Source organism: Poromitra crassiceps, assembly GCF_964638095.1.
Source record: "Poromitra crassiceps genome assembly, chromosome: 1".
Taxonomy (NCBI): Eukaryota; Metazoa; Chordata; class Actinopteri; order Beryciformes; family Melamphaidae; genus Poromitra; species Poromitra crassiceps.
This window is the reverse complement of record NC_139623.1, coordinates 56,545,495-56,569,298: the sequence shown is the minus strand read 5'-3', so window position 1 is coordinate 56,569,298 and position 23,804 is coordinate 56,545,495. Positions and strand designations below refer to the sequence as shown.

The 23,804-nt window shown below is 46.6% G+C and overlaps 1 protein-coding gene across 1 annotated transcript in view; it reads right to left on the bottom strand.

The window, feature by feature from the left end:
* Positions 1-23,804, bottom strand: part of LOC310787932 (lysophosphatidylcholine acyltransferase 1) — a gene marked incomplete at both ends in the record, with an annotated part of 220,921 nt that overhangs the window by 57,588 nt on the left and 139,529 nt on the right. Inside the window, 3 exons of the mRNA XM_083649377.1 lie at positions 5,375-5,409; positions 9,362-9,420; positions 14,948-15,008. Coding sequence (XP_083505503.1) covers positions 5,375-5,409; positions 9,362-9,420; positions 14,948-15,008 — 155 coding nt within the window. The remainder of the gene's footprint in view (positions 1-5,374; positions 5,410-9,361; positions 9,421-14,947; positions 15,009-23,804) is intronic.

Sequence of the window (23,804 nt, the reverse complement as noted above, 5' to 3'; positions counted from 1 at the left end):
AATTTAGAAGCTGAGTTAATTAGCCTTTTGTGAAATGAAGCATTTCAAGCACATGACTGACTCTGAAGCTAATATTTTCTGATGTGACACCTCAAAAATAATTTCTTTCAATAAAACAGTGAAAACAAAGGAATTTTGTTTGGCCAAATAATATTTTTTAGCTGCAACCAGCAGCGCTGGCCCCTGCGTGCGCAGACCCTACACCTTCTTGCTGGTCTTGATTTACTGCTGGCATCAGATATTCTAGCTTGTTTGCCTGTCTCTGTGCATCGAGCCTCCTGCTGTCTGGGTCTGTGTTTACTGTCAATGGTATGCTGCCCTGCGTGCCCCACCCCCCTCCTCCTCCTCCGTGGGAGTGTCTCTGGTTGCTCTGCTGCGTTTGCTGTGCGTTTGCTCTGCACTGAAAAGTGCGCTGCACCCCGCTTTTTCACATCGTGTCGCCGGCTCCCAGCTGAGAATAATGTAACTTTTCAGAAAGACGCTGGTGTCGGCAACTAAATCATATGGAGGGGCTATCGCAGCGGAGACGGAGGGGCTCAATTGTGGCAGCAGATTGACTGCTGTTCACAGGCACAGCTAACGTTATGCTTCATGCATATCGATGCGATTTCCGTTTCCCCAATGACTTCTTCTCTCTTTTTTCATCGTCTTTCTCTTAAGGTAGATTTAGAACAGATAAAAAATTGTGCGATTAATTTGCGATTAATCGCGATTAACTATGGACAATCATGCGATTAATCGCGATTAAATATTTTAATCGATTGACAGCCCTAATTAGTTACTAACTAATATATAACTAAGATTTGTTTAGAAAACGAAATTACACAAATGTATTATTATTATTATTATGATTATCATTATTACTACTACTACACCCGGTGCGCGCACTGAATAGGCCTACTATACTATATACTATTATACTTACTTTTCTGTCAAATCGTCATTATTAAGCCGGCTTATGACTGCATAGTATCTTAATTACTCAAAATATAAGGCGACTAAAAATGGCAACCATATTTTTATTCGAGCAACCAAAAGCTCCTGCCAGGTTGCCACTCCGGCAACCACTTTTAAAAGTTAACGTTGAGCACTGGTCAATCAAAATCCTTATACTGTACTGTACTGTACAGTCAACAGTGACATCATCAAGCAGCGCCCTAGTTATAGAAGAGGTGAAATGCTGTTCATTTTTCTAGCAAATCTAGGTAAATGTCAGACTTGAAATCAGTGTCCTGTCTTCTCTGAAGTGAAATGCAAATCAACTAGTCACATGATTCATTTTATTTTAGTTTCAGTGTGACAGGCAAAAATCGGCATGCCCTAATGTGATGATATGATGTATACAATGTTGTTTTCCAATACAGTAGGCCAATACTTGTATATAGTGTGACATGTAACTGATTCACTAATACAGCAGCAACTTGTCAAAAACCTTCAATAGCTACAATATTTGTACAGGAGATGCAGGAGGCTTTGATCCACGTCCCACCGTCAAAAAACGCATTTGACGTCGATCGACGTCTTTGGCACTCTACGTCACTATTTACTTTGACGTCGATCGACGTCCTTGGCACTCAATGAGTTAAGGGCCGACCATAACGCGTTATTTTTTTTATCCCGTTAATTGCATGCCGCTATTTTGTCCATTCGTCGCACCCGTACTTGTAGTCAAGCCGTTCGCAGCGGTTTCAGGAAGTGAAACAGAAATAAATCTCCGTGAGGAGCAGAAAAGGAGGAAGAAAAGGGTATTCAGCTTCAAGTAGGTGAGCAGATGTCATGAGTAGAAGACGGTAAAAGGGAGCAAAACAAACACTGCGTGCGCACACGTGTACTACAGTGCCTGCGCGCCGCATGACGTGTGTGTTGGATGTTGGATGTGTGGTTCAGAAGACAAGCTTTGTTTTCAAACTAGAACAACGGCACCATGGGGTTATGCCTCCCCCATTAGTTAATTCTTGAGTCCAAATCGACATTTGAGGCAAATTGGAAGAAATTCCGTCAAGGCGCTCCTGAGATGTTGCGTAACAGAGCTTGGAAATTGGGTGTGTGAGGTCACAGTGACCTTGAACTTTGACCTTTAACCATCAAAGTCGAACCAGTTTATCCATGAGTGCAAGTGGAGGTTTGAGGCAAATATGATTAAATTCTGTCAAAGCGTTCATGAGATCTCACGTTAACGAGCATGAAAGGAGCGGTCGTGATGTCACAGTAACATTGAACTTCGACCAGCAAAATCAAATCAGTTCATCCTTGAGTCCAAGTGACGTTTGAGGCAAATTCGAAGAAATTCCATCAAGACATTCCTGAGATATCGTGTTAACAAGCTTGAAAATGTCATTCGAGAGGTCACAGTGACCTTGACCTTTGACGACCAAAATGGATTCAGTTCATCCTTGCGTCCAAGTTGATGTTTGAGCCAAATCAGAAGAAATTCCATCAAGCCGTTCTTGAGATATCGCGTTAACGAACTTGGGAATGGCGTTCGTGAGGTCACAGTGACCTTGAACTTTGACCACCAAAATGTAATCAGTTCATTCTTGAGGCCAAATTAATGTTTGAGGCAAATTTGATGAAATTCCGTCAATGCATTCCTGAGATATGGCGTTAACAAGCTTGAAAATGGCGTTGAAGAGGTAACAGTGACCTTGACCTTTGATCACCAAAATGTAATCCATTCATCCTTGCGCCCAAGTCGACATTTGAGCCAAATTGGAAGAAATTCCATGAAGCCGTTCTTGAGATATCGCTTTAACAAGCTTGAAAATGGCGTTTGAGAGGTCAGAGTGACCTTGACCTGTGACCACCAAAATCTAATCAGTTCATGCTTGAGTCCAAGGCGATGTTTGAGGGAAATTTGATGAAATTGCGTCAAGGCATTCCTGAGATATTGTATTAACAAGCTTGAAAATGGCGTTTGAGAGGTCACAGTGACCTTGACCTTTGACCTTCAAAATCTAATCAGATCATCCTTGTGTCTAAGTCGATGTTTGAGGCAAATTTGATTAAAGATATCAGATATCGTGTTAACGAAGTTATCGGACGAACGGACGGACAACCCGGATCCATAATGCCTCCGGCCTGGCTATTGCCGGCGGAGGCATAAAAAGAAAGTTCCACTCGTGTGGATAATGCAACTCAATCAGTCCAAAAGCCCTATTGATAAAACGAAATATTTGTATTGCTGGCTGGAGGACTGCCAACACAACGGTGAGCACTCTCACTTCATAGTACAGCTTACCCTTTATAAGAACATGTCTCCCATTAATATAAGTTTGAGTTAGATGTTAAGAATGTGACCAATTCATTAGCCTGACAGTTGCACTAAAACCCAATTACACAATAGCACAATGGCTACAAACCCTTCTTGGGAGGCCCTATAACTGTGTGTGATTTTGGTCACCTTCGTGAACAAGTAAAATTACCTAAGAAAGATTCAGACCGTTCCAAAATGCCAATTTAATTTAATTAGGGAAAGACTGCTTGTCTTTTTGTGAGAAAGACAGAACATAGAGGAAAAGTGTTTCCATCTTAACTCATTCTCTGCCAAGGACGTACCCGGACGTACTTTTAACAATGGCGTTCTGTGCCAAGGACGTACTCGGACGTACTTTCATGTTTTGGTTGTTTACATTAGATCAGACCCTTTCCCAGCCTGTGACATTGTTTCAAGTCAAACTGATAAAAGGAACCCGCTAAATCACGTTTAGTATTTATAGTATAGTCACCCATTTAGCAGTAATCTATTTAGCAGTAGCAGATAAAGAGAGGCGGTGGCCGGCGTGGCCGCAGCCGCAGCGCTGTTGGGCGTCCTCAACACTTTGATTCCCTGCCTGGGCCCAGTTCCACCACGCACCCCGGTCCACGCCAGCGGACAATCGAAGAGACCATGGGGCTGCTGACCCTGCCCAGGGTCCAGATGGAGCCTGTGGTCGAAACAGAGTCCGACCCAGAGTTCTCGGATGGCGACGATGGCGAGGAAGACGCGGGCGTTTCTTTTGTTGTTGCTCCACGACGGAGCGCCAGGGCGACGAAGGCTCCCCTTCACAGCGTTCTGATCCGTCTGACACAGATGAATCGGAGGAGGAATGGGTGCCACTTCGAGAGAGCGATGACGATGGTAAGAAGTAGCCTACATTTTGTATCGCGTTTGAGATGAAATGATCACACACAGCCGTCTGTGTAAACTTAGCGACTCGACTAGCTCTGTGTTGTGCAACGTTGTGCAGAAGGTATGTACTGTTTTATTGTGATCGATACGTTAGTGACGATCATGTGCGGCCATTTGGCTGCCTGCAGCTGCCTGTGTGATTCCTCTGTGTGTGTGTGTGTGTGTGAGAGAGAGAGAGAGAGAGAGAGAGAGAGAGAGAGAGAGAGAGAGAGAGAGAGAGAGAGAGAACATATAAGGGTTCATTTGGTTCCATTTGTTTATGCTTTTATCAAGCTAAGCTAAAAATCCACATGGCAACTGTAAAAGTAAATTATTTATTTGATTTTGTGCACATATTTATCATACTTTGATATTTTGTGTTTTCAGACTCTGAGTCGATGGAGTCCAGTCCTAGTCCCAGTCCTGTGGGTAAGGACAAAAAGTTTCTCATCACACTTACCACATACAAAAAAAGATGTTATTGTATTGTAAATACATGTATTGTAATATATGTATTTTTTATGATATGTATTTTATGGTAATTATGTATTTCTATTCTATAATTTACAGGTCACCCACATGGAAAGGGACGTGGCTCCCCCTATTTTGGAAAGACCATGTCTCGAAATAGGTTCCAACTTATTCTGAGGTTCTTCCATTTTACTGACAATACTGTAGCAAACCCAGGTGACAGATTGTTCAAGGTCCGTCCAGTCTTGGACTATCTGGTAAATAAGTTCCAGGAAGTAAAAGACAGTAAAAACTTTTTTTTATTTTTTATTTTTTATTTATTTTTTGGGGAAAACAAATACTGTATATGTCTGATGTGTCACTGAGGCAAAAAATAAAAGGCTCAAAAGAGAGTTCTGCTTGAAACGGTGTCCTTCACTAAAAACCTCTTTTTCTCCTATTTCTCTTCCAAGGAGGGCATTTTTAGTGAAAACAAGCTAACTTCCACTGCTTGTAACTAAACAAGGAAACATGGTAGAGTTTCAGTTTTTTACAAGGGGTAAGAAGAGAGTCTCTGCTTTATTGTGAGATATGTTGTGTAATTTTATTCCTAGCATAGAATATTCTGTGGGTCCTGGAAGATCAGGAAATATGCTCAAAATCCTGGCACTGGGAGCCCACAGACCGAAATGACCCTGGCAGAGAATGAGTTAAGCAGTCAGTGGAAATTGAACCACAGCCTATCCGTTTGTGGCAAATGACAAATTGTATACTCACGCTCCAGGCCCCTGCCATGTCCATGTGATTGAGTCCTGTACACAGCAAAGGGAAAAACAAGAAGTCAGAGAAGCCACAATTATTCAATTGTTAATCTCTCGAGACAGACCTTCGACTTGCATCGAAAATCTCTGTGAAAAGCCGAATAACTCGTAGGAGGCAGGCTCGCATGCTGCGCTTTACCCAATCAAAATGGACATGACCGAGACTCAACCGATGTGTAGTAAAACTCATCATTTTCAGCGTCTAGCGTGTTGTTGTGTTATATCGACGGAGGGATTTGAGAGCGACACGCACGGAGCGGAAAGGAAATCCATAAATGGTCAGAGCCGGTCGGTCAGAGCCAATGGCAGAACATGCAGGCACATTGTTTTTTTTTTTTTTAAACCACAACATTTTAGCTTCTTAAACCATAACACTTTTATAAACACTGCTTTGTCTGTCTGTTTTTATTGTATGTATTAATGTATGTGTTTTTAATGTGGAAATGTATTCTTGAGCTGCACTTTATGGAGCCTGTCAAAAGGAGAATTTCTGTCACTGTGTGACAGACAATAAAGCTATCTTGAATATTGAATCTTGAAAGGGATTTTCTTCCGCTGCCGACCGGAGCCCCTTGAGTTCTGCTTATTCATGCATTCAAAAGAGCCTGCCCCCAGAGGTTAGAGAATTATTATTATTATTATTATTTTTTACCGTTGGGTTCCCAGATTGTTAAATTGTAGAATGCCAATTACTTAAAAGGCCCCCTCCAGTCAGTTTTTCTACCTGTGTAACGTTTGGTGTTCCATGTCAAACACACATGAGCGCGCGCTGTATAATCGCACGTCACCATTTGCGCCAAAGAACTTACATCGATAAGAAACAAAAGCTAATAGCTTGTAGGGATGGGCATTTCTAGCAAAAACACTAGTCGAAATACGCTCTGCCAGTCCACTTTTCTGCAATCTTTTTTTTTTTTTTTTTGCCAGTCAAATTTTACATGGTTTCCCCCTGATTCTAAGTATATTTGAATCGCTTGGTTTACCAAGTAAAACATTTTTTATAAGCATTTTACGCAAGGTCTATGGAAAAATTAATGGAGGATGAAATCCCATGGACGCCGGAGAGGGGGTGACTTTGGCACTCTTATTGTCATTAGGCAACCAGATCTATGTTAGCCGTTAGCAATGTTAGCATTAGCATAGCGCCAAGATGGCCAATGGAACAGTAGACAGAAATCAGCTTTTCTTCATGCAGTAACAAGCCTTGAAACCTTTTCCTCGTGGCTGAGTGTTGCTGTAATATAGACAGTTTAACTCATAATTCACTGCCAGCTGTTTTTTTTTTTACTGTAGGTAGCTTCTGCCAGAGGGGTTTTTTGAGGATTCTGGCTCATCTTTCAAGACCTGAGGATTCTTTTCTGCTAAGATTTTGTGAACACAAAATATCTAAAAAGAACTAATAGAATGTGTGCTTTCTCTGTCTAAAAGAGTTAGTTTGTAGAGTTAGTAGTTATGTAGGCATTAGCACTTGAATACAGCATGGTTTCAGCGTCTGAAAATTTAAGCTGAGATAAATAGCTTTTTGTGAAATTCGATAGAACAGTCACTTTAACCATTCATTTTTGGCATCAGTAAGACGTCAGACATCTAAACAATAGTTTTGAACAGTAATTTCCTCCATAACAGCAGGAAACACCCCTCTCCTTCAAACTCCTCCCTCCGTGTGTGTTCTTCTTGGCTGCAGCGGGCGTGTCACAAGCTCGTTTCTGTTGCTGCTGCTGCTGTGCCTGTCTGCTGGCGGCCGCTGGGCAAGTCTGGATGGGCTCGCTCGTTTCTTGGAGTTTCGGTTGAGAGCTTTGATGAAGCTTTTGCGATTCTGGTCTTATTTATGCTGCGTGTTTCAAAGTGTGTTCCACCCGTAATCTATTATGCAAATTTGCAATCCCTCACCGCCAGCAATCAGCGCGAAAGCGAAAGCGTTTTCGCCAATCCATTCTACAGTATGAGAATGGTTTCATCGCGCGTTCCCCTGCAGTTTTGGCTCTGCTTTTTCTAGTCTGGGAGAGCACTGTCGCCACTTAGTGGGTCGGTGGAATGGGTTGTACACGTTCGGTCAAAAAAAAAAAAAAAAAAATTTTTACGTATTAACACGTCATTGGCAGTGAACGTGTTAAGACCATTTCTACTACATTTCTAGCATTTCTAGAGCGACTGGGTGCTGCTCACTGGTGCTGCTAGTGTCAAGAGCTGTTCTGTTCCAGTGCGCGGTGCGCAGCTCCTACGGCAACATCACATGGACAAACGGTGTCATTCTTAAAGAGACAGGCGTGGGTAAAAAATAAAAGAAAAAAACATTTCAATAATAAAAGGTCAATCTTGATAATAAAAACGATTATTCGAAAATTCTAAATTTGTTGCCCATCCCTAGCTTGTTCCACTGCCGCATGACTCCTGTAATTTAGGATACATTTATAGTAGAAATTCAATCATTAATTTTCTTTATTTAAAATCCATGTACATGTAGTATGTAGCAGTAAGCATTGTACAGCACCAGCTCTCTCTACTGTTATTTAATTACGTATTTTGTAATTGTGTGTTTGTTGTGTGTTTTTCTAGTTTCACTCTTGATTCATGAATGCATCTGTAACAGCATCGTATTAAAAGGCACAACTAAGATGATTCCTGGCTCTTGTGCATTTCATGGACGGAGTTTGGCTTGCTGTTGATTTGTGTTGCCACACAATGAGAACAGTATAGATGATGTCATCAGTGATGTCATAAAGTCCTGGCATTGTGACATCACTGATGGTGTCATCAGTGATGTCATAAAGTCCCAGAAAGTGATGTCATCAGTGATGTCACCTCAGCAATTGTGCATTGTGACATCACTGATGATGTCATAGGCATTGTGACATCATCAGCGATGTCATAAGAGTATTTGCGATGTCATCAGTGATGCAAAGTTGTGACATCAGTGATGTCATAAGAGCAGGGAGCGCGCATAGCGGGCTAGCGAGGCGGCGAGCTGCATCACTGACATCAGTGATGCTGGACTCATTGGCCACACAGCAGCCGAGTTGCGGGCAAGGCCGCACAGCAGCCGAGCGCGGATGCGAGCTGAAGGACGGGCGAGGCCGAAGTAGCCTAATTAGCGTCCGTACTCCGTTCTGAAAGACGACGCCCGCATATCAAACAGCTGCAGTCTGCATAACGTTCGTCGGGGGAATAGTATAGGCTATAAATGTACATGACTACTATAACGTTAGTAGTTTTTGTAAGGGAATGCACAAGTGGCTAGCTAGACAGATTGCAGTTCTGGAGCTGGTTTCCCAGAGGGAATATCCTCAGACCAACCCGCCACAGACAGCTATAGTCCTATGAAGCGTATTATTATATCCGTTAATTTTACCTACTAATGTCAACATCGAATTGAGCATAAAGCCTAACCTACTTACAGGCATGGAGCATTCCTCGTGGCGCCCCTGCAGTCATGATTGTATAGGCTACTTTTTTTACTTTCGCTGATGTCTTTCTTGCTGCATGAGGTGATTTCCCCTGTAATTTTTTTTATGAATGAGCTGAGCATTCGCACTGTTCCGGGTTGCTGCTCCTACGCTTTCAAGTGGAGGCGGGTTGCCTGGTAACCCGGCGCTGAGACTAGGTCGGCTGGCGGGACAAAAGGCGTACAACAATTACCCACCACGCGCATTCACAACTTTCACATCGGAGGCACGGATCCTATTTTCCATGCATTTTGCAGCTTTCAAGGCCGGTGTGAAAGCGGCTAGTGTGTATAATCAACAGACCAGGTCATGACTCACACTGGAGGGGGGCTTTAAACATTAAACACAAAAAAAATGCCTGTGATTTTAAACAAATCTGCTTGTGTGAGGGGCAAAACCATGTAAATTCACAATGTGCAGCATCATTGTGCGTACATGCAGACACAACATTATTACACAATATTATTACTGCCACGCACACTAACCAAGCTGTTTCTCACCATTTTATTTGGGTAGCGAATCACCACAGGTTGCACTGGTACAGCTGGAATGAACGCCCCTACAAGACAACAAAATATGTTACAATGATCTTCCACTTTGACATACCACTGATAGTTTTAAATGTTTTACTGTATATCAGGGAGAGAGGGTGAGAGACAGAGAGAGATTGTTCTCTTATCATTTTTAAATAAATAATTGTCCATATTATTGACAAAAAGATAAGGATGCTTTTACCAGGTTGCAAATATTTTGGAAAATAACGTTTGAACCGTATGGTCTACAATCAAAATTCTGGATTCCCTGGATTCCTTGGGTCCTTCCGCATCTACTGATATAGGCCAGGCCCATTTCTGTCCGACTAGATTCTCGGCCATTTTGAATTTGGTCCAAAACCCTTTTTTTGCGATTCCTCCTTCAAATTTAGTCCAAACTTGACCAAACCATAGCACACATCGGGGACTGTCCTGCATAACACTGATTTCGCGGGTTTTGAAAAGACTGCACCGTTACGATATAATCCACTTCCAAGCTTCTGTGGGTGGGGCCTATTTCACAAAAATCGCCATAAGTCCAGAACGCATCATCAGATCCTAACCAAACTTGGTACAGGACTGTATGGATCTACTCTGAGCTGATAGGAAAAATATTGTGTAATTTCGCCCATAGGGGGTGCTATCGCAACATTAAGTAACTGTAGCTCAAAAACCACAAGAGCGACTGTGCCCAAATTGGGTCCATAGGTTCATAAAGTCCGATTGACTTGACGGTGGTCCTATAACAGCCATCTTTACGTTTTGGTCTTAACTTTGGAACCTTAGCTTCTATAATCAAAATTATTTTCTCCCAGGTTTCTTTGGCTTGCCCCACTTTTACTCATTGCTGTGATCTAAAAAAATGACACCTATTGACCTGATGGTGGCACTATAACAGCCCTCTTTACATTTTGGTGCATAACTTTTGAACTGTACAATCACAATTCTTTCGCCCCTAGATTCCTTGGCTCCTCCCTCTTCTACAGATGTCCTAGCTACACATTGCTGCAGGGGCGTTGCAAGGGGGCGTGGCATGGCAAGGAGAGCAAGCAGAATTAAATTTCCGTTAGGAAATTTAGCATATTCTAGTTATTATTATTATTATTCTCCCGGGAAGTTGGACTTCCCATGCATGAAAATAAACCAAACTTTGCACAAAGGTCCAGTCCCATGCCAAACTTTGTTGACACAAATCTGGTGCCAATAGTCCTGATGGTGGCGATACAGGGACCGTCTAAGGTTTCAAACTTAGAAAATTCATAACAAATGAGGCATACGTGCTACGGCTTTGCACTTTCACTTAAATGTGCACCCAAATGAGGAGAAACCTTTGTACACTGCAACCTATGGCCAACTATGAAGTCCAAAGACCGCAAAACTGCAAAAACTGTAAAACTAATTAAACCCTACTCCTCCCAAAAGCTTGAATCTTCATGAAAACAATTGACAAGATTTTGCTGTCACAGTAGTTGAAGTGTGCAAAATCTCAGAATTGTATCTCAAAAACTGAATTTTGGACAGTATTTTGAATTCTGCCCCCATATAGCAAAAAAGAGCATTGTAATTGCTAGGGCTGGGTATTGGCAAGGACCTCACGATACAATACGTATCACGATACATGGGTCACGATACGATTGTATCACGGTACATTGCGATACAATGCATATTGCGATATATTGCAAATTTACACTACATAATTTACTGAAAATTGGAAAATAGAGCTGAAAATACAACTCGCTGTGTACCACCCAGGTAGTGTAATAATATGTATATCACTTTATATTGATAACTTAGTGCACAAATTGAGTCAAAACTACTGAGTGTTGAGTGTGTTACTGAACGCACTGAAGTTAAAAGTATTCTCATTGTGTCACTGAACAAAAATTGCAAAAAATCGATATGGCGATATATCACGTTATTTTTTTTAGCTCAGGCCAAAGATTTTCATAATTGTTGGTCATCTTTCAAGACCCACAGTAAATTATCTATTAGCACCAAAGTGATTTGCAATACCTCAAAATGAAGATGTACGTCTCTGGGTTCACCAGGAAAAAAAAGGTGAGCTTTTAGCATGTTCTGTACTCTACTTATAGCCATTTATATACACCCTGTTTTCACCAAAAAGGTATCTCTGATAAGAGAAACAGATGAAAAGGCCATTTTTGTAAAGGACACAATCTCAGGCAGAACTCGCTCTCAATTCTTTTATTTTGAACTGTATTGACATCAGACATGTAAATATTATTCGTTATGACACAAATGACAAAAAAAAAAAAAATATATATATATATATATATATATATATACATGAAGTGCTTTTTTTACATTCAACAATACAGTTTACTCAGTGTGAGTGAGTGTGCAGACAGACACACAGACAGACAGACAGACAGACAGACAGACAGACAGACAGACACACACACGATCCCCCTTTTATCTTCGTTACGTTGTTTCCGGGTCTGAGTACTGCTGGCGTCTGCTGCTGTGACTGCCGCTTCTGCCCGCGTCCTTACTTTTCGTTATTGTTAGCTGTTCGTGTGTTTATTTTGTTTTGTTCTGGTCCACCCGTCCTCGTCCATGTCTCCCTGTCCTATCCTCCCTGCTGTTTGATCGTTCCCGTTTTCCCCTCGGCTATTCAACACGTCCTCACCACCCTCTGGATTACCCGTCAAACTGATCGATCATTTCCTCATTCCTCCACTGATCAACACATCTCTGGATTACTTTCTCCCGTTGGATTTATCATTCCCTCTCACTGCCTGGACTCCTTCTGCTTCGCCCCTCCATGACCGACCCGCTGCGTGTGACTCCGTCTCGTCTCTTTCGGGCTGGCACACAGGAATGGGGTCCGGGACCAGGATCGATCATGTTGGTCACGGGTTTGACTACCGCGAACAACTCATCCATGTTCGCTCTGCCCTGCAGTAAGGCCAGCTCGTGCAGCGCGCCGAGGGGCGTTTCAATGGCGTTTCTCCTCTCTGCAACAAGGAAGCGTTTCTCCGTTTTCTGTTTTTCCTCCTGCTCGATTTCAAAACAACAGCTGCGGTAGTTGTTTGTTCACGTGTTGTCGGCTTGTCTTTGAGGCCAGGGACCTGATACCATGTCACAGGCTGGGGAAGTCTTTGAACTATGCGCTGCACTAATAAAAACAAAAACACGTCCAACACGTCTTTGGCGGGGAGGCACATTCCTGATAAGACGTTAAAGACGTCTTTGGCCATGAATGAGTTAACCTACTGCCTTACTTCTGCCCCAGCCCTGTCATGAACGGCAGTGTTCTAAGCAGACTGGGTTGCATGCAGCAGATTATAGAACGCTCATCCATAAGAGACTTGAGACTTGGACTTGTGACTAAAGCCTTGAGACTTGACTTGGACCATAACTAAAAGACTTGAGACTTGACATGGACTCTAGCGCAAAGACTTGAAACTTGACTTGGAAAAAATGACGTGAGCATCTCTGTCAGTGCCCGGCCACGACCCATTGCCGCGCAGCAGCTATAATTCTTCTTCTCCTGGGAAGTTGGACTTCCCATGCATGAAAATAAACCAAACTTTGCACAAAGGTCCAGTCACATGCCAAACTTCGTTGATGCGAATTTGGCGCCAATAGTCCTGATGGTGGCGCTACAGCGACCGTCTAAATTTTCAAACTTTGAAAACTCATAAAAAATCAGGCATACGTGCTACGGCTTTGCAACTTTCACCGAAATGTGGGCCCAAGGGAGGAGAAACTTTTGTACACTGCAACCTATGGCCAATTATGAAGTCCAAAGACTGCAAAACTGCAAAAACTGTCAAACTAATTAAACCCTACTCCTCCCACATTTTTCCTTCAAACGACACCAAACTTCAGCATCTGCATCGTTAAGACTGTCCAACACATTGATCCAAAATTGACACCAGAGTGCATCAAAATGTTTTACTGTAAACAGCTACTGCAAATTCTCACTAAATAAAGCTCGAAATGTCACAATGTTTTTTTACAAAGTTTTGCTGTCACAGTAGTTGAAGTGTGTAAAATCTCTGAATTTTATCTCAAAAACTGAATTTTTGACAATATTTTGAATTCTGCCCTCATGTATAGCCAAGAGCATTGATGCCTTTGCCATCCTGGGGAACGGTGGGAAGTGCCCTCGTCATCCTGGGAAAAGACACACTTATGTCATAAGTGATGTCATCAGTGATGACACTTGAGCAATTGTGCATTGTGTCATCATGTCGTGTTGTGACAAGATCATCAGTGCCCAGAGATGGGGACTTGGACTGGAGACTTGGACTTGAGACGCACTTAAGTGACACACACGCTGACTTGAGACTTTTCCTCAAAGACTTGAGACTTGACTTGGACTTGAGATTTGGGACTTGTGAACAATCTTTATTTTTGTGTGTATTAACATTAAGGAAAGGTCTACTAATAATAATGTATTATGTATGCTAATAGATAGAATGTGGATAATACAGTAGCCTACATGCTTTGAATCCCTTAGTTTTAGCTATGCAGTGTTCTAAGCAGACTGGATGGCATGCAGCAGATGATAGAACGCTCATCCATAAGAGACTTGAGACCTGACTTGGACTTGTGACCAAAGACTTGAGACTTGGCTTGGAATATAGCTAAAAGACTTGAGACTTGACTTGGACTCTAGCTCAAAGACTTGAGACTTTACTTGGACTTGCAAAAAATGACGTGAGCATATCTGTCTGTTGATGCGCAACAGCTATAATTTCTCATGTTTTCCAACTGCAATTTTCTTCGCCCTCCCCCCCTCCCCCCATTTTCTCCCCAATTGTACTTGGCCAATTTCCCCCTGCTGCCCCGGTCGCTGCTCCACCCTCTGCCAATCTGGGGAGAGCTGTAGACTAGCACCATGCTTCCTCCAACACATGCGCAGTTGCCAGCCGCTTCTTTTCCCCTGACAGCGGGGAACTTCACCGACAGGACGTAGCACGTGGGAGGATCACGCTATTCCCACCAGTTCCCTTCCCCCACCAACAGGCGCCCCGACCGACCAGAGGAGGCGCTAGTGCATCGACGACGACACATACCCCTAATCCGGCTTCCCACCGGCAGACACAGCCAATCGTGCCTGTATGGACGCCCGACCAAGCCGGAGGTAACACAGGGGCGCGGACCTGCGACCCTCGTGTTGGTAGGCAGTGATTCTACCGCTTCACTACCGCATAAAAAAGGCTGTGTTATCTTTACAACCATCCACCGAAAGTACCAAGCAGGCCTGCTTTATTGCACAGTTCACTTCAAATCTTCATCAAAACCTGTTTTTTTCAGCGTGTAGGTTGCTAGCTTGCTAGCTAGTATTGTTGTTGTTTCACAGCGGCGGAAGCATTTGAGAGCGACACGCAGGGAGTGGAAAGGGATTTCCCTACCGCTCCGAATGAAATTGTCAGAGCCAATGGCAGAGCTTATTATCACCGCAGTCTGCTTCCAGTGAGTCAGACTAGATAGAGTAAACAGTTCATGACTTCAAAGGGAGAAACAAAAGAGAAGGAGCAGGATGAGTGAGAAGAAAAGAGGATGAAGAAGTATCCCTACCTGGCTTGTATGTGATTAGGCAGGATCTATTGGTGCACGTTCCCTCTGGAAATATCATTATCTGTAGGGAAGAGGAAATGGTTCACATATCACACATGTTAAGCAGTGGCTATTTCAGGAAGCAGGGTTATATGTTTTATGTAGGGTAACACAAGTCATTTTGTGCCTTGTTCAGTTGTTTTTATGGATGTCTTGTGCCAGTACCAACTGAGGATTTAGGTCAGGGGGGTCAAACATATGATCCGGGGGGCAGAACCGGCCCGCCAAAGGGTCCAATCCGGCCCACAGGATGACTTTGCAAAGTGTGAAAACTGCATGTGAAGTTCTTCAATCCAATTTTTCAAGCTCAGGTTTTGACAACTAAGATTGATCGTATCAGGTTTCAGGAGCAAGTTACAATATGTTTTCTATATGCATCACTAAATGGTAAACTATTTTCAAAAACAGCAAACAGGGCACTCAAGCAACTATTTTCATTACCCTTGCAGTGTTTCCCCTAGACATTTTTTCAGGCCTGGAGGGATTTCGAAACGTACCCCGACTACAGCGGTGGGGGCCCTCGCTGGCGACGCTAAACTTTTAGCTAACCTGTTCGCATCTATGTTGGCAATGGCATCCCAAGTATCATACTATTATCGGATGCGATGCGAACAGTTATATTATGGGATGTGCGTTTCCCGGGCAACGACACACGTTGACACGTTTTGGAACAGCACTGCACGCTGGCACAATGCTCCTAAAAGCAAAATGCTTATTGTTTTGAATGATTTGGCATCTTCTATTACTGTCCACTGTCAACACTAGTATTGTTGTATTGTAATAATATGCCATAAAGGTTTATTGAAATTTTGGGGAGAGCAGGGAAAAAAGAAAAAGGAAAACAAAAAATAAACTTCTTTCTGGCCTGGCGGGGGCGCTGTTGGCCTGGCGGGCCCGCCAGGCCTGTAGAATGGTGCCTTGAATATAGAAAAGAACTGCACAGCTGCACCCAATTGTAATGCAGAGTTACAGACAGTAGATTTGATATGATAGGCCTGTTGGGCCAGACATATTGAAGGAACATTGATATTGAATGAACACTGATATTGAATGAAAGACATGTTGAACGAACACTGACATTGAATGAAAGACATGTTGTTTGAATACTAGCTGTTCTATGTGGAGACAGTGGGAGCACACAACCCCCACATACCTGGCCATTTGGCCAATTTGAATACCACACCCGTGATAAAAACCACAGGGAACCGAGCCGACTCCTTTGTCCCACAGCAGCGAGATAAGGTGAACCAATCGGTGTGTCTCACCACAACAAAGACACACCCTGCACCTCACATTATATACAGGGTTGAAGCCCCAAAATCTTCAGTTCCTACGCAGCCTAGCTGCAGACAGGTCCTCCTCTGAGAAGTTCTAAGCTACAACAGGACGTGTGGTTTAACTCGAGACAAACCACCCCTCCCCCCTTTCATCGCAGCTGAACTGCAGGCCGCAACCAGGCCTGACGATATCTGCATCAGAGCTAAACTAGCTTTGATATCCTGAACCCGATCCGCGTCGCCGCGACCAGGCGAGTGCCTTCAACCCGAAGAAGCGAGCTGTGAGGCCCTCCTTTCCCCACCGAGACGACAGCAGATCCAAAGAACCCAGCGTGGCCAGCTGAGTTCGACTGCCTGCGCTCACTCCTCCACTTCTGCCCTCCTGCCTACGGACGCACGAGCAACCCCCCCCTCCGTGCCGGAGGAATCTTGCGAGACCGACCAAAACAAACCGCTGCACACGCGTGTGCAGGACTGAGCACGCCAAGTAAGAGACTGAATTGATCACTCAAGTCCGGGCTTAGAAATGTTTAGAGTTAGATGATATATATCCATAGATATACCTGATTGACTGATATGATACTGTAAATGAATCTGTGACTATTTGTGACTGTATAAATGTGCATGAAACTGTGAATCTCTGAATGCTAGTTAAGACCACCTCCGATCCTGCGTGAGCAGATCTAGGCATTAAGACTAACGGCACAATTCGTCACTAGTTAAACGCCAGCGCACAGCTGTAGTGGTGAATGGTGTCGCGTCTGTTTCCCCTGCACTACTTTCTCATCCACGTGCACGCTCACGTGCACACACACACACACACACACACACACACACACACACACACTCACAGGGTCTTGTGGAGGCAGCCATGTTGTGATGCAACCAGTCTGCCCCCTCTAAGACCTGACCTGAGTCCCCACACACACACACACACACACACACACACACACACACACACACACACACTTCCATACCTACAGGTCAATGATTTGGAATGTAACTTAGTTATAGAAGAAATTCGTTGATTGTATTGCCAATACTTCCCTATTATTTTACATATAACAAATAGTGTCAACTTTTAATAGAATTCAACTGTTTCAGAGTGATTTTGTGGTATTGTGGTGAACCTCGGCTTAAAGATGAGAAACTCCACACTTCAGAGAGACTAACTGTGATTAAGGTTGGGTCCTGCAAAAATCAAGCAGGTGGTGCCCCTAGGTTAATCCTTATCAAGGATTACATATTTGATATTTCAATAATTTTATGAAATATTAATAATTTTCGGATTATTAATATTTTATTTTACCCAACCAAATTTAATCCAAATAACGAGCACAACATTTGGAGCCCCGCCCGAGGCATCTTTCAGGCAGAGTTTACCACAAATATCACAATTTTGACTGAAACACTGAATTTCCCAAATTGCATTGTGTAACCACTGAGCGCATGCCAAGCTGCTGAATGCTAGTAACCTCCCAAAACAGCTTCCAGCCAGAACTAGCGGAGCCAGACAGAGCTACCACCGCTCAGACTGACACAGATTCAAACTGACACAGACGATCTAACACAGTTCAATCGTTTTGATTTAAGAACCCCTTATTTCAAGCTTGCATAGCTACTAACTCCTAACATTAGGCAACGACAGTTGAATTAAAACCTGCTTATATTTAAAATTCAACAATAGGACTTTCGCAAACACAGTTTGACTACGAGCCTATTTACGTTTGCCTCTCAAATACAAGTTATTTGACATTCAAGCTACAGGTACGAGCTCCACCTAAGCTTAAAGAAAAGTGCACTGACCAGCAGGTAAGATGTCAGAGCACAACAGCCCGAGTGCTACTGCAGAGCCCTCGGCCCCGTCCGGCCAGCTGTTACATGACGCGCTCATGAAAGCGGTTCCCCCTAGCGCGGGACAGAGTGAATACCTGCGGACGCTCACAGAAAACCAATGTGAGGAATTGTTGAAAGGAAAAGCAGAGACCTTGAAAAGTACAGGTAAGGTAGACGCTACCACCCTGTCAGAGATGCTTTATCTTGTTCTCCACAGAGAAACCTTTCACAGGAAAACCAACACACAGCTGCATAAGCGAGCAACTGAGTTGGACAGGCAAAATGCGTGCCTGGAGGTCTCAAACGAAGACCAAGAGAGGACAAACCAGGACTTGGAAAGGAAACTGCGAGCAGCCCAAGCAGATTCTGAGGAAGAGGGTGATGGAGAGGGAGGCAATGACGGTAAGCGTGAAACCGACAAGCCTCCGTTCTCGTCCACCCCCCACCAGGTCCCAGGAGAAGAGAGGCAGGTAAGTCTGCCTCCCCAAGCGTCCTCATCGCACGGCGTCCAGACGCCGGCTGCACCGCGCAACGGGTTCGGTAGTGGAGCCGAACCCTCGCCATACGACATCGACACGCCCGTCGTACTCGGGTCCCAGCCCAGTGAGGCCAGGGGACCCAATATGCTTTATCTTGTTCTCCACAGAGAAACCGTTAACAGGAAAACCAACGCACAGCTGCAGGAACGAGCAGCTGAGTTGGACCAGCGAGCAACGGAGTTGGAAAAACAAAAGGCGGACCTAGAGAGAGAGGAGGAGAAAAGAAAAACAGGTAGGTATGGAGCCAACCAGCTTGCGTGTTCGTTCCCTCACCGACAGGTCCATAACCAGGGGCCACAGGTAAGCCCGCCTCCACAGGTATCCTCATCCCACGTTGCCCAGACGCCTGCTGCACCAGCGCTATCGCGCAACGGGTCCGGTGGTGAGGTCGAACCCTCACTATATACCATAGACACGCCCGCCATGCCCGAGTCCCAGCCCAGGGGGGTCAGGGGACCCCACCCCCCATACGAGTCCACGCTCGTAAGGCCGTCGCATAGGCATGAACAAGGGGGGTCGCTAACCCGTGAGAGTGGCCACAAAAAGGCAGCCTGGGGACAACCACACTTCGAGGACAGTAGGACCGACGTCTCCCCCCCACCAGAGGAGGGGGGGAATAGATACAGGCGCGACCATTCCCCGCACCCATGCCCGGACGACTGCCCGCCGCCCTGTGGGCGGCGGGCAGACGACCGCTGGGGCAACGAACGCCACACCGACTGCCTGGACGACTGCCCCCCGCCCACAGGGCGGCGGGCAGACGACCGCTGGGGCAACGAACGCCTGGACGACTGCCCCCCGCCCACAGGGCGGAGGGCAGACGACCGCTGGGGCAACGAACGCCGCACCGACCGCCCGGACGACTGCCTCCCGCCCACAGGGCGGCGGGCAGACGACCGCTGGGGCAACGAACGCCTGGACGACTGCCCCCCGCCCACAGGGCGGAGGGCAGACGACCGCTGGGGCAACGAACGCCGCACCGACCGCCCGGACGACTGCCTCCCGCCCACAGGGCGGCGGGCAGACGACCGCTGGGGCAACGAACGCCACCCCGACCGCCCGGACGACTGCCTCCCGCCCACGGGGCGGCGGGCAGACGACCGCTGGGGCGATGAACGCCACGCCGACTCCCACCCACGGGAGGAGCGACGTCGGCATGGCCAGGAGAGTAAGAGGAGCGAAGGCTACTACCAAGAGACGCCCCTCCTCTTCTCGGGTCACATGGGGCGTGGCCTATGGGCGGACGACCACAACGACTCATCGTCGTCCGACTCCGAGCCAGCGTTCACCGCGCGGGAAAGAGATGTCCGTGACCGGCGAATCGAGTCCTTCGCCAGGGACATAGAACGTTTTGACCCGGCGCACCGTGCCGCCAACATCGATCGGTACCTACGAGACGTCAATCGCTACCTCACCAACTTGGAGCGACCTACCACGCGTGAGAGACTCTGGCTGGTCTGGAAGACCACCACGAGCACCGTCCGCGATTTCATAGACGTACTTCCCAGTCGGACTCAAAAGAGCTACCGACTCGTCTGCCGGGCCCTCCGACAGGAGTACCGCCCATACTCTGACCCGATCATCGCGCGAAGGGCCGCCGAGGCCATCAAACAGAAAGTAGACGAAGATCCCCGAGAGTACTTCAGGCGCTTGTCAGCAGCCTACTTCCAGGGTAGAGGCCCCCCCATCGGGGGGGGGGAGGGAGATAGGGATTTCCTCCTCACGTACATGTCAAACCTGCACGAGAGCATACGCTCCGGTGTAGAAACTCATTGTAGGCTCCTCCAGTCCACACTGAGCTATACGCGACAGTACGCACAGTTGGCATGGGAAGCACGACCCAAGCCAACCAGGAAACACCTAGAGAGCCCCCAAGCCTACTCAGTGGAAGACTACTCTGATGAAGAGGAAGCCCAGCGTAGAGCAGTTTACAGCGTAGAGAAGCCAGTACCTGACCGTCTCACCCTAGAGGGCGACGAGGTGCCCCAGGTCCGGAAGCCAACCGCTCCTCGACACCCTGCACCCTCACACTTAAAAGACAGACAGCCCAGCCATCGAGGTAGGGGTAGGAAGCAGGGAAAGGGGGGGAGACCCAACCAGGGACGGCCCTGGCAGAACCAGGAGTGGGAACGAAGTCAGCCAGGGAACTCCTACCACCCCAGTCAAGGACGGTCCTGGTACAACCAGGACTGGTACAGAACCAGTCAGGGAACTCTTACTACCCCAGTCAGGGACGCCCCTGGCAGAACCAGGACCAGTCAGGTAAGAAATCACACAAACCCAACCAGCATAAGAACCAGTCAGGGAGCGACACCGACGGTAGGGACAGGCGAACAACCGCGGAAGACCAGTCGACCCGACTGCTGAACGCTTTAGCTGACACGGTAAAATTGTTCTTTGATAAAGACAAACCAGCTGGCTCCCCGCCGGAGCCAGACAAAACCCCGGTCGCATGACTCGGGGGGGAACCTCCGCCACCTGCCAAAGTTCGCTTTGTCAACAGGCGGAGGGGACCCCGAAGAACCAGATCCCTTCCTAAGTCTCCTTCTCAGGCTTCACCAAACCGTCCTATTCTAACTTTCATGGGCAACCTTGTCCGCAAGGGCAACGCCCATCATATCTACACCCCAGTGGTGGTAGGGGGGTGCACTTGCACCCTCGCCTTAGTGGACACAGGAGCCTCCATCAGCTTGATGAGTGCCAACACCTTCGAGAAGGTCTGCATAGCCATGCACGCCACCAATAGGCCACTTCGGATCGAGCCTTGTGATGTTAGCATCACCAGCTACACACAAGACCAAACCCCCATTGCTGAGCGTGCTCTGCTGGACATCACCTTCCAGGGGATGACTATACGCCACCCCATTCACATCAGCCCTCTCGATACCGAACCGCTTCTCATTGGCCAGGATCTCCTGGACCGGCTAGTCCCAATCATCGACTGCTCCAGCAATCGCATTTGGGCTCAGGTTCAAACACCAAAGCCATGGGCGTCACCTGGCCGCCAGCCTAGCACAGACAGACAAGTCGCTGTCATCAAGGAAGCTGGCACATCGCTGCCGGCACGCAACGTTTCCACCGCTAGCCCCGAGCTGTACCGCCGCCTGTGCAAACAGGAGCGGCTGCTCCCCGCATTCTCCGCAAACGAAACCCGCACGTCAGTTCCCGCTCGAACCGCGAATGTTCCCATACGCCTGGCCATCAGCCCAGGACAGAAACTGCCTGGCAGGCAGGCATTCTCCCAGCCGTTGCCCCGGGACAGAGAACAAAACATGACGATGCGCGGCACTCCTTTCTTTAAGTTGGACAATCGTTCAACCAACACTCTGGTGCAGAACCCGACGCATGCACCTGACCCAGCGCTGATGAGGCAGCCACTGGGAGTGTCAGTTAACAGCTCGTATACACCTCCAAAGGGGGGGGGGGGCAAGCCCCACCACAGAGGTAGTGAACGAGACTTAGTAGGGTAGCCAGGATAGGTGCATGTCCACTCACTCCGCCAGTATGCACTAACCACTAACCTAGGCTACATACAGCCCTACTGCCAGTAACTCAGACTCAACCTCCATGCCTTACAGACTCTAACCAGCGTAGTACGAGAGGACAAGACCTATGTGCACGTGACCAGAGACTTGACACAAGACCTTACAGGGAGATATCCTCCTCAGTCACCAGTCTGAGTGGTAGTAACATACCCCCCTACCTGGTATCCCTAGCTCTGGTTGAACAAATCTTAAAATCCGCCACGACCACCGTGGCCTAGCCCTCTCAGGTACACTTGGCATATAGTCTTGGCAGTGCAATCCCAATTTTCATAGATCCACAGCATCTAGAAATAGGATTCCTTGTCAACCTACCAATCATTGAACCGCAGAACATGTAGGCTAAAACACTGTCACACAACCGCTATGACACAGTCACTAAACTGAGCCTATGAATCAGACGGTGTTCTACACGGTCCCCCGAGGGACCAAACTAGTCTAGTTCAGCCCCAAGGCAACTGGACCCCCATTCACCAAACATGTAACCAGGTCATTACACTACCTCACACTCCTTCTCTCCCTTCCCCTTATGCAAATCGTGTAAAAACGAAGAGCTAAATGACCAAGACAGAGAACCGGGCCCAGGCCCTGCCTAGAAAACTTGAAGTATGACAATCTGAATGTATTGCTTCGTGTGATGTAGACTAGTATGACAATCGGAATATATTGTTTGTGTGATATAGTATAGGATGACAATCTGAATGTATTGTTTGTGTGATACAGAATGATAGAATAGCTTGAGAAAAGTCCTGCCCGGACACAGGTGATCTGCCCGGACTTGAGCCCAGATAGGACCACATAGCGTAGGACCTAACGAACTTGCTCCTTTCAGCCTCACGGACTAGGCAACCAATGGGTCGCCACCCGCAGGCCGCATGGCCCTGGAGATGCTTTAAAGACTGTGCCAGAACACACCCTTTCAACCATCGGGGGGATGTTGGGCCAGACATATTGAAGGAACATTGATATTGAATGAACACTGATATTGAATGAAAGACATGTTGAACGAACACTGACATTGAATGAAAGACATGTTGTTTGAATACTAGCTGTTCTATGTGGAGACAGTGGGAGCACACAACCCCCACATACCTGGCCATTTGGCCAATTTGAATACCACACCCGTGATAAAAACCACAGGGAACCGAGCCGACTCCTTTGTCCCACAGCAGCGAGATAAGGTGAACCAATCGGTGTGTCTCACCACAACAAAGACACACCCTGCACCTCACATTATATACAGGGTTGAAGCCCCAAAATCTTCAGTTCCTACGCAGCCTAGCTGCAGACAGGTCCTCCTCTGAGAAGTTCTAAGCTACAACAGGACGTGTGGTTTAACTCGAGACAAACCACCCCTCCCCCCTTTCATCGCAGCTGAACTGCAGGCCGCAACCAGGCCTGACGATATCTGCATCAGAGCTAAACTAGCTTTGATATCCTGAACCCGATCCGCGTCGCCGCGACCAGGCGAGTGCCTTCAACCCGAAGAAGCGAGCTGTGAGGCCCTCCTTTCCCCACCGAGACGACAGCAGATCCAAAGAACCCAGCGTGGCCAGCTGAGTTCGACTGCCTGCGCTCACTCCTCCACTTCTGCCCTCCTGCCTGCGGACGCACGAGCAACCCC